A 15,866-nucleotide genomic window follows, 5' to 3' on the forward strand; every position below is an offset into this window, starting at 1 on the left:
AGGGGGGGAGGGAAGAGAGAGGAGGGCGAGGAGGCGGCGGCGGCGCCCCGTCCGCGCCTGCGCACCACGTCCTCGCGGCGCTACGGCGGCTGCGAAGGGGACGGCCGGCGGTGCGCGCGCGCAGGAGGGTCTCGGGGCCGCCTCGGGATGGCCTGAGGGGAGAGCGGAGCGTCGCCGAGAGAAGGAGCGAGGAGTGGTCGCGGGGGCCCGGTAAGACCCGAGGCCTACTACGGGAATTGAGAGAGAGAGAGAGCCCGGTTCTGGGGAGGGGGGGGTCGCTGAGGGGGATGTCGTTGCCATGGCGACGGGAGGGGTCCTCCGTGACAGGAATGCGGCGGTGGGGGGAGGGGCGTGGCGGCAAACGGAGGCGGGGGAGCCGCGCAACAAAAGAAAGGCCCGGCCTCGCCTTAAAGGCATCGCCTTGCTTCAAAAATGGCCGGGGTGGGGGCGCCGGTTTCCGCCCCTGAGGCCCACGGAGCGGGGGGGGGGAGGGGCAGCCCCCCCCTCCGGATCGGATTCCCCTCACAGTCGGGCTCCTTCTCGGCCGGGAGAATCGAGCTCCGTCTCCTCCTCCCTCCCTGCCGAGGCGCCTCTCCTCTGCCTTGGAAGCGGGCGGCCCCCGCGGCATCGCCAGGCCGGGCTGGCAGGGAGGGAGGGAGGGAGGGAGAGAGAGGAGGCCTCCTCCCGACGGGACACCGGTGCCTGGAAGAGAAGCGGGTCCGATCCGGTGTCGCAGCTGCCGCCGGTCGACCGACCGTCGCAGATCGGCTTGCGGTCCCCGAAACGCAGGAACACGTAGCCTAAGAACAAAGCGATAAACCCCACCCCGCGGTTGCAAAGGCCCCACGCGTTGCATAATACCAAGCGGAGGCCCGGGAGGAGAGGAATAATGCCCGATCGCCTAAAGGTGTCCCCGGGAGAGCCGTCCACCCAAACCGGGAGCCTCCCGGGGTGGGGAGAGCATCACACAAGCGCAGAAAAGGCCCGATCTCGATTACCGCAGCTCCCTATGTTCCTCTGTTGCACGCCAAAATGGCTTCTACAGGTAGAAAATCAAACCATTTTATCAACGTTGCTTTCCTTTCTTTCTTTTTTGTAAATAAATTTTTATTAATTTTCACAGGCAGTAAACAATAAGGATGCAAAAATCAAAGCACAATCTAACATTTGAACTTCTGATAAGGGATTCTACTATTTTGCAAGTCTTCTTTTGAAGCTCTTTAAACCTCAAGACTTCCTTCCACCCCCCTTCTACTGGTTCTTTACATCTTACACCATTCTCTGCATTTTGTTATCATTTTTATCCAATTGTTACTCTAGTACCTTACTGCTTATCAGTGTTGCTTTCAATGCCATAACCCACACTGGGACCTTATGGCAAAGGGCAGGTAATAGTAATGAGTAAATAAAAATAAGAATGCACAATATCAAATCCATTGGGGCACGAAAAGCATTCATATATATGTAGCTGTTGAGCACTATCTTAGAAGAGGCAAAAGAGAGAGAGAGAAATCCTTTCTGTCATGGTGCTGAGACAGCCTGGATTGCCAACAGGTTTACTCTGATCTCCCAGAGATCATCTGCCACCATGACCAAGGTGATTTCCATTCTGAAACCAGGCTGGAAGCCAGCCTGGAATGAATCCAAATATTCAGTGTCATCCAGGACTGTCCGAAACTGGAACAGCATGACTGATGCTAATACCTTAATTAAGAACAATAAATTTGACACTGGATTATTGTTCAGGTCAATAGAGTGGTTATTTTATGTATATATAAAAAAGGAGCTGGAACACTTCTTGCCTTCAGGGCAGACAGAAGGTCCCAGATTTGACAAACTCCCTACAGGTAATTGTAACAATAGACCCCTCCTTTTTGGCAAATGAGGGAATAATGAAAGCTTTCAAGTTTGTGATTTCAAGAGATTGAGCATGCTACCCCTTTTCAGTTACCTATGCTGATTAGATCTCCCTTGTCTATATCCAAATGGAGTGTGCATCCACTGCACTATCAGCACGATACGATACAATATCTTTATTGTCCCCATACAGAACAATGAAATTGAAAAATCTACATAAGACATTCAAAACCCCTAAAAACTCTGAAACCCCATTTTAAAATACAATATACTCCTATAGAGACTCCTTATACTGCGTTTAAAACCAGAATTGCATTTGGGTAGAAACTGTTTCTCAGGCGGCTAGTCCTAGTCTTTATAACCCTGTACCTTCTTCCAGAAGGCAGAAGCTGAAAGAGATCATTTCTGGGGTGTGCACTATCCTGCCCTATCTCTGCAGCTTTCTTATGGCACCTGGAAGCATAGATTTGATCCAAGGGGGGAAGAGTGCACCCAGTTATTCTCCTCAGTCTTTACAACCCTGGACAGCATTGTTTTTCCCCTGACCGTGCAGCTCCCAAACCACACACACAGACCATAAGTTAATACACTCTCCACAGTACAATGGTAAAATGCCATCAACAGGTCCTTTGAGAGATTGTTGTCTCCTCCCCCGGGCACAAACCTGGGCAGTGAGTATGGAGGTCCTGGGCTACCCAAACAAGACCCCTCTCTCAGCCTTGCTGATGTGGTCCACAGGAAAGCAGAGCATTACGTTTGGTACCAGCTTGGCTGCAAAGTTGCTGGATGGAGGCGTACAAGACACCATCCAACCGTCTTAGGGACTCCACTCTGGATTTTTGTAGGGTTTACTCTTGAGCCTTTTTCTCTCCCAAAGATATCCCTCAAGGCAGCGGAGGTTTTTGCCTTCTCCTAGATGGTCTACTCTCCCAGGTGGCTGACCCCCAACCGCCCCTTACAACCCTCTGCTCAATGTGCAGAAACTGCTTTGTTAACTGTTGGAGCCCCTCTTGGCTTTGTCCTCTCAATCCACCAAACCCTATCTTTGCATCCAGGGGGAGTAGCTAACTCACCAAGGGTTTGAGACTGATTTAGCCGGCTAGGTCCCTTCTAACTCTACAATTGTAGGAAGTAGAGGAGGTTAATTAAAAACAAGGCTGGGGGAGGGATATAGTGGGTGGAACTCGATTCACTCTGTTAGTCTTCAGCATTTGTGGTTGCTGAAAAAACCGAAAGCATTCTCCCCCCCCAAAAAAACAACAACAACAAAACGGCCTAAATACCAGTAATTAGAAATAAGAGGGGAGGGAATCAGATCAGAGGCTGGGTGCTTTTGCTTGATGGAATTCCTACTTTAGGCTACTAATTTAAATTGTAACACTTTTTTGTAAAATTGTTTGCATTTCTAATTAAAACCCAATGGTTGTCTTTCAGCTGGCTGGATATCATTTTTTTAAAGAAAAAAATGTTCAGTGTGTTTTTCAAGTTTATTAAGAAACCCTTTCCCCCCTGTTCTTCGTTAAAAACTGTTCCACGATGCTTACACTAAAAAACAAAATAGTCCCTATTGTCAGGCATGACATAAAAGGGAAGAGGAGGAAGAAAAAGCACTTAGGCTTCAGTCATTGATCTGCTGGAATGGAAACAGGTAGCCAGGTGGAATGGTTGCTTCAGGCTGAAGTTCTGAAGGCAGGTGAAATAAAAAATTCCTTCCAGTAGCACCTTAAAGACCAACTAAGTTAGTTCTTGGTATGAGCTTTCGTGTGCATGCACACTTCTTCAGATACACGAAAGCTCATACCAAGAACTAACTTAGTTGGTCTTTAAGGTGCTACTGGAAGGAATTTTTTATTTTGACTATGGCAGACCAACACGGCTACCTATCTACTACTGAAGGCAGGTGGTTTCTCAGCAGTGCTGATGGGGCAATCCTGCTTCCCTCCTCACCCTCTGCTCTGCAGCCTAATGGCATGGAAGTTAACAAAGCACCTCTGAGCTCAATGGTTCTTATTCTCAACACAACATCCCTAGCCATGCTCCAAAAACCTTTAGTCTTGATGGTGCCATAAGACGCTTACTAGCCAAAAATCAGCATTTCCCCATAGTCTGATGTTTGTGCCAGAAAACAAGAGTGTCAGTAGTCCATTTATATCAGTTCAAATAATGGATCATATATACCGTATTTTTGCACCATAACACTCACTTTTTTCCTCCTTAAAAGTAAGGGGAAATGTCTGTGCGTGTTATGGAGGGAATGCCTACGGGTGGCATGCCTACGGGATTTTCCTCCTCTAAAAACTACGTGCGTGTTATGGTCGGGTGCGTGTTATAGAGCGAAAAATACGGCACTTGAGAAGGGGAAAATCATAAAAATTTGGAAGGGGGAAGTAATGTCAAGTCCAGCCATAATTTGTAGACCCCTTGAACCACCCCATCCTTCAAGGAATCATTCATAACTTCTGGTACAATGAAAGTGGTAGCTCTCAAACCTCAAAGCAGCTTATCTCTGGGTGGCATACTTGCCCATAATAATCTGACAAGAAGGCATCTTGGTTGCATTTGTCTCTGACCTTCATAACAGTACATTTCTGAGCACAATTCAAAGTGTTGGTTCTGACCTTTAAAGCCCTAAACGGCCTTGGTTCAGTATACCTGAAGGAGCGTCTCCACCCCCATCGTTCTGCCCGGACACTGAGGTCCAGCTCCGAGGGCCTCTGGCGGTTCCCTCGCTGCAAGAAGCCAAGTTACAGGGAACCAGGCAGAGGGCCTTCTTGGTAGTGGCACCCGCCCTGTGGAACGCGCCCTCATCAGATGTCAAAGAGAAAAACTACCAGATTTTTAGAAGACATCTGAAGGCAGCCCTGTTTAGGGAAGCTTTTAATGTTTGACGGACTACTGTATTTTAATATTTCGTTGGAAGCCACCCAGAGTGGCTGGGGAAACCCAGCCAGTTGGGCAGGGTATAAATAATAAATTATTATTATTATTATTATTATTATTATTATTACTACTACTACTACTACTACTACTACGGTGTCTAGATGCAAGCACTTGATTGACAAAGTGTAAAAATGACATTGACCACAGCAGGCTCAAGTATGTGGTTGATTCCGTTTGCTTACTTGAAGTAGACCCCCTTATCACTTGAAGGAACTCTGCTGGCTGGAGGAGAGGTGGGCTTCACCACCACCATAACCACAAAGATGGCTCTTTAGTGGGCTCGAGTCTGTGTTTTTTTTGGGGGGGGTCATCCTTTTTTTACTCTTCCATTTTTGCACTAATGATCAACCCAACCGTTTCTTTGCCCTCAAAGTAACACAGCACTAAGATGAGACTGTGGTTGGGGTGAAGACACTTGGGAGTAGTTGACCAATGCCATCTTATTTCTAAGACGTGCATATATCAATTTATCTTTTCCAACTCGAAACAATGCTTATGGTGGTTTATAACATGTAAAAAATTACATCATTACAAACATAAGAAAAGTCATAATAACCTCAAAAAGTACATAACCAAAGTGGACAAGAGAGCCTAGGCAAGACCCTCAGCCATTAACCAGAGGAAAATTCCCCCAGAGACAGCAGGAAACCACACATGATCCATAAGTCTCTGAGAGCACACTGTCACACTTCACCCCTGTGAAGGCTGGAGACTGCATGCAGTCCAAATCTGAGGGACTTCTGGGTTGGCGCCACCGGCAATGGCAGAATTCCTCTGATCGGGAGGAATTTGCCTCGTGGAAATTCGGGTCTGGCCGCCACGGCGAAGGCGGAGACCCACTAAAAATCACAGGCGGGTGAAGCCTGTGAACGTGGGATTCGGCGGGCACCTTTTGCGCCTCCCCTACTCGCGGGGAAACCCGGTTTCGGGGATCCGGAGCGATGTGGGGTGAGCAGCACGGTGCTTCGGATCGACTGCTTCTTCCACGGAGCGAAGCTGCATAGCTGTTGCCGGAGAGCGCTGACTTTTTCCTGTGGACAATTTGATCTTAAAGCAGCTACCCATGAGTAGAGTGAAGAATTGGATCTTTAAAACGTCTTAATTTGGCACTGAAACGGGGAGGTCCAAAACAGGAAGTCCACCTCCCCTTTTTGTAAATAAGACTGAGGCAAAGAGGCTGCAAGCCAAAGTCTTGGAAAGCCTATTGTAAAGGACTAAATCCTCATCAGTAAAAAATATTAAACCCCCCTTGGAAGCAGGAGAAGAGGGGGGAGGCTTTGGATTGTATATCCCTGCAGGAGTGAGTGAGGAAGTCGACAGAAGAGGCCTTAGTGGCTGCATTATTGAAAATAAACGATTCGCTGGAACAACTCCACAAGAAAACAGATGCGAGAAATGTGAAATTGGATGTTGCAAATATTGAAATTGATTCAATTGTAGAAAGTTTAAATAACTTGGGACAAAAGGTGAATACTAATTCAGAAACCACTCAGAAACTGACACAGGAATCTACTTCAATATGGCAAACTGCAGATGAAGTCGGGGGAAAACCCTTGCTGCTGAATCTAAAATAATACAACTGGAGAGGAGAGTCCCATCCATACAAAGACAACCTGATGAACATAAGTTGACATTCGTTATGATTGAACTTAAAGAAGAACGGATGAATTTGAGGACCAGAGCCCTATCTGAATTGGAAAAGGAAAGCTTGACAGAGTTTCAGGAGGCGATACTAACATTGATTGAGAAAGAGAGGTATTTGGGGGTTAGTATGACGGCCAAAAATGTGAATTTGCTTAAGGATAACTGTGAAGGTTGTTGGATTGAGGAGAAGGGGGATTTGGAAATATGGACAAATCAGAAGTTGTCACTGTTGGGCCGAGTTACTGTGGTGGGGATGAGGGCTGCTGTGTTGTTGGGGATGTTGCTTTTGTTTCAAACACTGCAAGCGTCGGGATGGGATGGAGGGTTTCAGGAGGTGGCAGAGGTATGCTCCTAGAGTTGTTTGGCAGGGCAGGAAGCCTCGAGTAAAACTTAAGATATTGATGGATGCCAAAGAAGGAGGAGGACTGCCCTGCCAGACCTTTAAATTTTGCTGTGAACTATCTGCTTTTTGCTGGTTGAGAGAATGGTTGCTTTTTGAAAACATTGAAGCGTTGGACAATGGCAGATGAAATTAAAGGACTATATGGAATTGGCGGAAATGACTGGCAAGATCCGAGACCAGGGAGAAGAGTCGGTGGAAGAAGATTGGAAAAAGCTTAAAGACCATTTATAGAGATATTGTAAAATTAAGGAATGTTAGAAAAATGTTGGAATGAAATTATATGGCTTTAGCAGAAATGTCATAAGGAATTAGGTATAGATAGATTAATAGAAAATTAAAGGAAAAGTATGGCAAGAATGTGTTAAGATAATTATAGAACAGAAAACAGAGTAAGATGGAAAGGAATTGCTGAAACAAATAATAGAAGTGGAATACAAAAAGGGAGGTGGGAGGAGGTCGCTGGAAATAAGTGAATGAAATATAAGATATTGAAAATGTTTGAGGTGTTTTTAAACTGTTTTTGCTTGTTTTTGTTTGTTTTTTTAGTCTATGTAGCGATTTTGTATTGTATTTGCATTGTTTTTTCTTTTTTTGTTTTTTCTTTCTTTGAAGTGTTGTGTTGGAAATGTTAAAAAATTAATAAATATTTTTTAAAAATACAGTCCAAATCTGATACAGTGTTGGAGCTGGGGTGGGTGTTCATTATTGTGACAGCTGGTGCAGTATGGAAGTCCCAAGATCCATCGTCATTTTTGAAACTCATTGAGTAGCCTTGCACAAGTCAGTTTCCCAGCCAGTGCTTCTGTAGAGGTAAAAGGTGTAGGGAGGCCTTTTTAATATGCACTGAATGTTTGGAATTTGTATGTTCAAGCGGTGTGTTTTATGAAATAAAAATAAACTCAGTAATAAATCTAACAGAAGCTATTCTTTCCTCAGCTTTCTGGCTTGCCTTCTGCTCAGTCGCTGCCATGAACTCCCTGGTGTTCCTCTGCTCTCAGAAGGTTGTCGCTGACTTTGATAGCCTGCAAGATGCCTTGGGCTTCCTCCCAAAGGAGCTCTACCCCGTCTTGTTCAAAGCGGCCTTCATGGACAAGAGGACCCTGTCCTTGCAGCTGCTCGTGAACACCTGGCCCTTCCCAGTCCTCAGTTTCCAGAAGCTGCTGCGGAAATGCCAGCACTGCGAACGGGCCCTGATCCGGGAGAAGCCCAACAAGTACTGCATCCAGATGGTTATTTCGGGAGTTGTGACATACCTAATCAAGCTGCTGGACAACCGGCGTGGCAGTAAGAGGTATGTGATAGTCTATGTAATTCGCTCTACGCTGGGCTGCCCTTGAAGCTGTCCCAGAAACTCCAGCGGGTGCAGAATGCTGCAGCGAGGCTCCTCACAGGGTCTCTGCCATGGGAGCATATTCACCCAGTGCTTTTCCAGCTGCATTGGCTCCCAGTGGAGTACAGGGTCAGATTTAAGGTGCTGGTTTTGACTTTTAAAGCCCTTCACGGCCTAGGACCCTTGTACCTACGGGACCGCCTCCCACAGAGAGCCTCAAGGTCCATAAATAGCAACACCCTAGAGGTCCCGGGCCCTAAGGAAGTTAGATTAGCCTCAACCAGAGCCAGGACATTCTCAACACTGGCCCTGGCCTGGTGGAACGCTCTGTCTCTTGAGACCAGGGCCCTGCGAGATCTGATCTCTTTCCGCAGGGCCTGTAAGACAGAGTTGTTCCACCTGGCCTTTGGCTCAGAATCAGTTTGATTCCCTCCCCCTCTCTCTTTTTCCTTTCTTCTCCTATGAAGAGATTGCTCCCTAATTGTTTTAATGTTGTATCTTAATCTTTTAAATTGTATTTTAATCAACTAGTTTTTATTATTGGTTGTTAGCCGCCCTGAGCCCGGTCTTGGCTGGGGAGGGTGGGGTATAAATAATTTTTATTATTATTATTATTATTATTATTATTATTATTATTATTATTATTATTAGGCCCCTGGGCGTCTCCTAAAGGGTGTGGGCAGGGAGAGCTACCTGGGGGGCGGGACTAGGGTTGCCCTAATGGCTGTTCTTGTTTGGCCTCCCTGGCAGCAAAGGGCCGCAGCAGCGGCTGCAGATTCTCGACATGACTGGCCTCCAGGACGAAGGGCAGGGCCCAGAGAGCATGAGTCTCTGGTCCCGGACAGTCACGCTGGCAAAGGCTTGCCTGGACATCTCCAAGCAGCAAGGCAAGTGGACGAGGCGGACGTCCAAGCGGAGAAAAAGCCCCTACAGCAAACCCCCGGGCCCCCCAGCCCTCCCTCCCGTCTCCGTGGATGTTTGGGTGGACCTCTTTGTGAACAGCACCTCCTACGGAGTCCTGAAGGACGCCTTGCAGATCAACAGCTACAATGCCCTGCGGCTGAGGTGCCGGGACTTCCGGGCAGAGGAGCTGTCCATCGCCAGCACCGTGGGGCTGCTGGAGTTCCTGGACCCGGTCGGCGTCCGGCAGGTGGACCTGAGGTTCAACAACCTGGGCCTCTCCGGCTTGCGAGTGGTCCTCCCCCACCTGACCAAGTTCACCAACCTGGCGAGCCTGAAGCTGCCCTACAGCAACGTGGATGTGAGGCGCCTCACCGTGGGCATGGAGGGGAGCCTGCAGTACTTTGCCAACCAGCTGAGCCGACTGAGATGCCTCAAGGAGCTGAACCTGGGGTCCTCCCGGCTGTCCGGCAAGCTGAGGTTGCTCCTAGGGTAAGTGGCTGAAAGGGGGGCTGTGGGTGTGTGTGAGCTTCTGCTAATACCCTACTTTGTCACACAGGGCATCGTTGTCGTTTGGCATCGGTTTCTGTTTTCACACGAGTAATAATACCAACAATAAAGAGAAAAGAACAAAGCAAAAAAGGAAAGGAAAGCTATGAGGAGAGAAAAGGGAGTGGTAGAATTCCAGTAACAGCCTAATAATAATAATTTTTTTTTTCTACCCCACCCATCTGACTGGGTTTCCCCAGCTACTCTGGGCAGCTTTCAACAAAAGATTAAAAATACATTATCAGTCATTAAAAGCTTCCCTAAACAGGGCTGCCTTCAGATATCTTCTAAATGTCATATAGTTGCTTATTTCCTTGACATCTGATGGGAGAGCGTTCCACAGGGTGTGAGCCACCACCGAGAAGGCCCTCTGCCTGGTTCCCTGCAACCTCACTTCTCGCAGAGAGGGAACTGCCAGAAGGCCCTCAGAGCTGGACCTCAGTGTCCGGCTAGATGATGGGGGTGGAGACGCTCCTTCAGGTATACTCGGCAGAGGCCGTTTAGGGCTTTAAAGGTCAGCACCAACACTTTGAATTGTGCTTGGAAATGTATCACTGTCCTTAAGTATATTAATCAATAATGTTTTCCGTAGGAGTCCATGGCACACAGGGCATAGTTAGGAGAGTATGGAGCTCAATCCCCCAGGAGGCAGTGATGGCCACCAACCTAGCTGGCTTCCCTGTACAGGGAAGTGTTTTAGGTCTGATATTTTACTGCGTTTTTATATTTTTCTGGAGCCACCCAGAATGACTGGAGTGAACCAGTCAGATGAGCAACACATCAATAATAAAATTACTATTATTACTAAAAGACAAATAGACAAATTCATGGAGGAGGGAGCCAGTGTGGTGTAGTGGTTAAGAGCAGTGGACTTGTAATCTGGTGAACTGGGTTCGATTCCCCGCTCCTCCACCTGCAGCTGCTGGGTGACCTTGGGCTAGTCACACTTCTCTGAAGTCTCTCAGCCTCACTCACCTCACAGCGTGTTTGTTGTGGGAGAGGAAGGGAAAGGAGAATGTTAGTCGCTTTGAGACTCCTTAGGGTAGTGATAAAAGTGGGATATCAAATCAAAAGTCTTCTTCTATCAATGGCCACCAGCCATGATGGCTATGCTCTGCTTCCGTAGTTGGAGGCAGCAATGTTTCTGAAGACCAGCTCCTGAAAGTCACAGGAGTAGAGAGTGCTCTTTTCTTTGAGTCCTGCTTGCTGGTTTCCCACAGGCATCTGGTAGGCCACTGGGAGTACAGAATGCAGGCCTAGATGGCCACCTTTGGCCTGATCCAGCAGGGCTCTTCGTTCCGTTTTTAAGCATCCACTCTACAGATCATGCATTCAGAAGTCCAGTAGGCAGACCACGATTTAAAACTGATTATGAAGATAGGCAGCTGTCTTTCCCTGAACCAGACCCCTCATCCAACTTGCTCTGTATTGTCTATACCAGGGTAGACAACCTGGTGTTGTGCAGGTGGTGTTGAGCTCCCAGCACCCATCAACTCAGCCAGGGCAGTTTGGGAGTCTAGCAGCCACTGAAGGGCATCACTTTGCCTTACACTGACTGGCAGCAGCTTTCCAGGATTTCAAGCAGGGCATAGTCCCAGTTCTACCTGGAGATACCGGGGATTGAGCCCTGGAGCCTTCTGCATACAAAACAGACACTCTGCTGCTGGGCTGCAGCCTTTCCCTGCTTTTCTTTTCCACCTCCTTGACGCTGCTGACTCTATGGCGCAGCAGCCTCTCTTTTTTTAAAAAAAATAATTAATTATATTTCTCCTTAAACAATATTTTCAACAGTACAATAACATACACATTTACTTTCAGCTCTGCCAAGCCTGTGGCTTCCCTCCCTTCAGCAGGTTTTCCACTTTCAAGTCCTATCTCACAGTTTAGCTCTTTAACCTATTATCCACACTGTAGGATTTATGTCACTAGTCCTGCTAATTTTTGCAATTATTATTCAAATATACAATAAATTTACTCCAGTCCCTTTGAAATTTTTGATTGTCCTGGACTTGAATCCTGCAGGTCACTTTGGCCAATTCTGCAAAGCCCATCATCTTCGCCTGCCACTCCTCAGTCATTGGTAATCCCTGTAACTTCCACTTTGGGGCATGAAAGCAGCCTCTTGAGGTGAAGCGTCAGTTTCAAGACTGGTTTGGCGCGACACGTGAAAATTCAAAAAGAGAGAACACAAATATACCTGTAGTTTGCCCCGCACGTGCTTGTGTGGATTCTTGGTTCTGCACGCTGGTCCCTCTTTAAAAGAAGGCTCAGTTTCCAGGACCCAAAAGTTTGCAAGTTGTGTCATTAGCAGTGGCTGAGATAAAGCCATTTATTTATAGCTATCAGAAGTTCCAACCCGCAAAAAAAAAAGTCACAGTGTAAAGAGGGATTTCAGCCCTTTTCCAGAATACTCCATGTCATTCTCGCCTCCCTCTGGTTTCTGTTGTCTCCCTCTTCTCCACCAGGCACTCATCCAGCACTCCACTCACAGTTTTTTCTCGGGATGGGGGAGAAGTTGGTGCTTCTGCAGACTTTGGAGTGCATGAAATCCACTGATACCTTCCTCTTACGCATCCGTGGTGGCCTTTTGGCTACTGCTGTGGAACTCCCTCCGTATGGAAGGAAAAACTCTCCACACACATTAATAACATTTGACATCCTTTGAAGGCACACCTGTTTATGCAGCCTGTGTGGGGAGGTGTGTGAATGAATGATCACTGGAGCTCCTTTTCCTGGACTGTTTTTCTGGGTATTAACTGAACTTCTCAGTCAGTGTTCGAAACTCCCATTGTTCTAGGCGCATTTTGCGACAGGGAATTTCATTAGTGCGAGCAGTTTCTGAGCTCTGCGCAGAGTACTGCGCCTAAGATTTCAGAGTAAAACTGCAGAGTGGAAGAAAAGGAGGACTTTTTCTGCCTCCCCTCTTCCAACTACTCTGTGAAGACGAGACCCTCTGAAGAATATTAGGCGGGTGGGCAGGGGAAGGACCAGACCATGTGAAAAATGAACATAATATGTAATGTCTCACAACAAATTAAATTGATACGTAGAAAACGCAACTTGAAAAAAATGTATTTTTGTAAACTAAGGAATTTTTAATACAAATATTTTTAATGAACATAATATTTTAGCTGCAGTTGATTCATTTTCAGCTTTGTATTCTTGTTATTCAACAAGCGCGCCTAGACATTCCATTGTTGTGCCCATAACCTAGGTTTAAGGTGCCATTTAGCTCCTAGCTTTCATATCTCAGTTTCTAACACTGTTCTCAGTGTTGAACTGTATTTACTAAGCTGAAGTTTTGTTTACGTAACCCACTCATGAGATCTTGCATAAAGAGCAGTATGTAAGTTGGATAAGTAAAGAAGGATCAACACTCAGAGAAGGAACTGGCTGGCTACGGTGTGAGTGGTCTAGATCCCACCCCCCCAATTCTTGTCAAAAGGCTCCTAAGGTAATTATGCTAAATAACAAAATAATTCCTGTCCTCAGGCTTGCAGTCTAATATGACAGGACACAAAAGGAGAAAAGGAAGGAGAGAGAGAAAAGTTGCTAGTTTGCAAGTAAAAATACTTCAAATGTTTGAAAGTAATCAGGGGCTGAATTAGCTGGAGGGCGTGTTGAGAGTGTGTAACGGTGGCCCTTTTCCTGTCTCCACAGTGACTTGCAAAGCCCTTTGGAGAGCCTGGAGCTGGCCTTCTGCTACCTTCTGCCCAACGACCTGGCCTACCTGTCCCAAAGCCTCCACACCCCTGCCCTGAAGAAGCTGGACCTCAGCGGGAACAACCTCTCCGACTGCCTCCTGCAGCCTTTCCAAGGCCTGCTGATGGAGGCTGCCCCGACCCTCCTGCACCTGGACATCATGGAGTGCCGCATGATGGACACCCACCTGAACGTCCTCCTGCCGGCCATCTGCCGCTGCTCGCGGCTCCGCTACCTGGGCGTGTTTGGCAACCCCATCTCGGCCAAAGGACTGAAGAACCTCCTTCACAAGACGGTGGGCCTCTTGGACTTGAAGCTGGTCATCTACCCCTACCCGGTAGACTGCTATGGGGATGACCTGCCGTGGCCCCCCACTTCCTCCAACCTCCTCAACGGCAACGTGGACGAGGAGAAGTTCTTCCGGGTCAGCAACGAACTCCAGCAGATGCTGCTGAGCGCCAATCGGGCAGACGTCACCTGGACCACGAACCTCTGCCGCCACAATAGTCTGGACTTCTTTAGTTTATAGCCCCACGCGCATCTCCTGCCAAGAGACAAGGAATGGGGCTTGTCCTCTCCTGCTGCCACTTGCCTGCCAACGCTCCCTGTCTTGCACCGTACTGCAGTGGGCCAGTGCTGACTGCCTTACCTGCCCTGGTGCATCTCAGCCAGAAAGATCCACCTGGGAGAGCCTTGCAGACAGCACCTTGAGTGGCCGTCTCTGCTCTCTTTCCGGCAGAGACTGAGAGTTTGGAGGCACCATAGTCTTGCTCTGCTCTTTCTTCCTGCCAGGAGAAGGATGCAGCTGCCTTTGCCTGCTTGCCCTCAACCTTAAAGGGGCAGGCAGGCAGGCAGACGAGCCTTGCATTCCTTCCAGTCAGTGGAAACAGCGCTGTAATGACTACGGAAGGAGGGAACAGGCAGGCAAGTGGTGGCCAGGAGAGAGGAGCGGATGAAAACTGCCCTGGTGTGGTGGCGAGTGGCGGATGGGTATTTCTGTTAACATAAGACGGCCAGCAGTGAATGCCAGGTCAGAAGCACGTGAGCCCTTTCTGGTGCATGTAAGAATACCGGGGGTTAGGTTTTGGATTTTGTTTTTCTCCCCCAAACATCTATTTTGTAACATCTTAGTTAGAGCTTAGCAAAGTGGATATTACCGCCTCTCCTTCTGTGTGTTTGATGGGATTGCCAGAGGTCATTGGGGTGGGTGCCTTTGAAATGATTTGGTCCCTTTCAAGACTTGACAGGAGCGGGAAGTTTGTCAATCCAGAACCTGGAATAAGGCCTAAATATTGTAAGGGCCAAAGGAAGGGGAGGTGAGATTATATACAGAGAACTTTGGGACCTGAAATAAAAGATGATTTGCCTGAGAGCAACCAAGGTGTCTGGTGTTTGCTTATGAAGAGGGTTCAGCTCACATAAAAGCAGTAAGAGAAGTGTTCTCATCAGTGGGTTAGATACAGTTCTCCTGAAAGCCCAGTAACATCTGGCTTCTGGCTGTGGGGAGAAGTGGGCGTTGAAGTGAGAAGGGGATTGTACCGCGGCAGGGTCTTTTTTTGAACAGCTTTTGCATCTCGCTGGCAGCCTTTGCCGACGTATCCACAAAATGTTGCTTGACTACAGCTCCCCTCAGCCCCAGCCATAATGTTTTTGTGACTCTTGCTATAGTTTCATGCACACAAGGATAAGCGGAGGCAACCGAGTGTTAACGGAGCCGCCACATGAGCAAATTGGGATGGATGCTCAATAAACAGGTTGTCCAGAGGAGCTTGGAAACAGTAGCAGAAAAAATCACTCCAGTGCTGAAAAGGACTAAAACTATGGAGGGTGGCAGGCATGAGTTTAGGGCTCAAAGGCCAGGGACCATCAAACCATTTTTGGTGTGAAGCCGAAACCTTGCCATGAGCAGGCCTAGAGAGGATGGCGTCCCTACGACCAGCAAGAGGATCTTTAATGATTGCTTAACATGCAGATGTTGAGTCAGTGGGAGTTCTTCCTTGTCATTTCATCTTCCTGTCTGGAATTTTTGCTTCTGGTGCTGCTATTTATGCACAGTACCCACAACCCTTCTGCACTCATGCACACACGATGCTCTGAATTTCGCCCATGCCCCCAGCCTGAGATGTGTTGATGCTTTGAGTCTATCCGTCTTTTCACAATAAAAAAGTTCCTTCCAGTAGCACCTTAAAGACCAACTAAGTTAGTTCTTGGTATGAGCTTTCGTGTGCATGCACACTTCTTCAGATGAAGAAGTCTTTTCTCATTGAGAGGGAAGGCAAATCAAGATCTCCAATGCACTGCTTTATAACCTTTGCAATTTGCCAGCAATTGATGCTTAAACCTTCCCTGGCCTTGAGCAAAACAAATCAGTAGGAGCAGCACTAGGAAGGATCTCCCCTCCAAAATGTGTTTTTGTCAAGGTGTGAATGGGCCACACACCTGTGAAGAACCCAGGAAGCAGACTGGATGCTCCCACTTCCAACTTGTGCTGCCAAAGGCTCCCCCCACCCAACCGCCTGTGATTGGCTGCCCACAGGCCAT

At 47.7% G+C, this 15,866-nt stretch overlaps 1 protein-coding gene across 2 annotated transcripts; it reads left to right on the top strand.

Moving 5' to 3' along the window:
- The first annotated feature begins 41 nt into the window (after positions 1–41).
- LRRC14 (leucine rich repeat containing 14) lies at positions 42–14,701 on the top strand. 2 transcript variants are annotated; one of them, XM_083516793.1, is made up of 4 exons: positions 42–210; positions 7,781–8,135; positions 8,925–9,566; positions 13,284–14,701. In XM_083516793.1, the coding sequence occupies exons 2-4, from the start codon at positions 7,813–7,815 to the stop codon at positions 13,852–13,854; spliced, it is 1,536 nt and encodes a 511-aa protein (XP_083372919.1). In that variant the 5' UTR covers positions 42–210; positions 7,781–7,812; the 3' UTR covers positions 13,855–14,701. The 2 variants fall into 2 exon arrangements, with proteins under 2 accessions (XP_083372919.1, XP_083372918.1); XM_083516792.1 differs by lacking the exon at positions 42–210 and adding an exon at positions 522–1,045.
- The last annotated feature ends 1,165 nt before the right edge of the window (positions 14,702–15,866 follow it).

Source organism: Podarcis liolepis (assembly GCF_965112155.1).
Source record: "Podarcis liolepis genome assembly, chromosome: 8".
Taxonomy (NCBI): domain Eukaryota; kingdom Metazoa; phylum Chordata; class Lepidosauria; order Squamata; family Lacertidae; genus Podarcis; species Podarcis liolepis.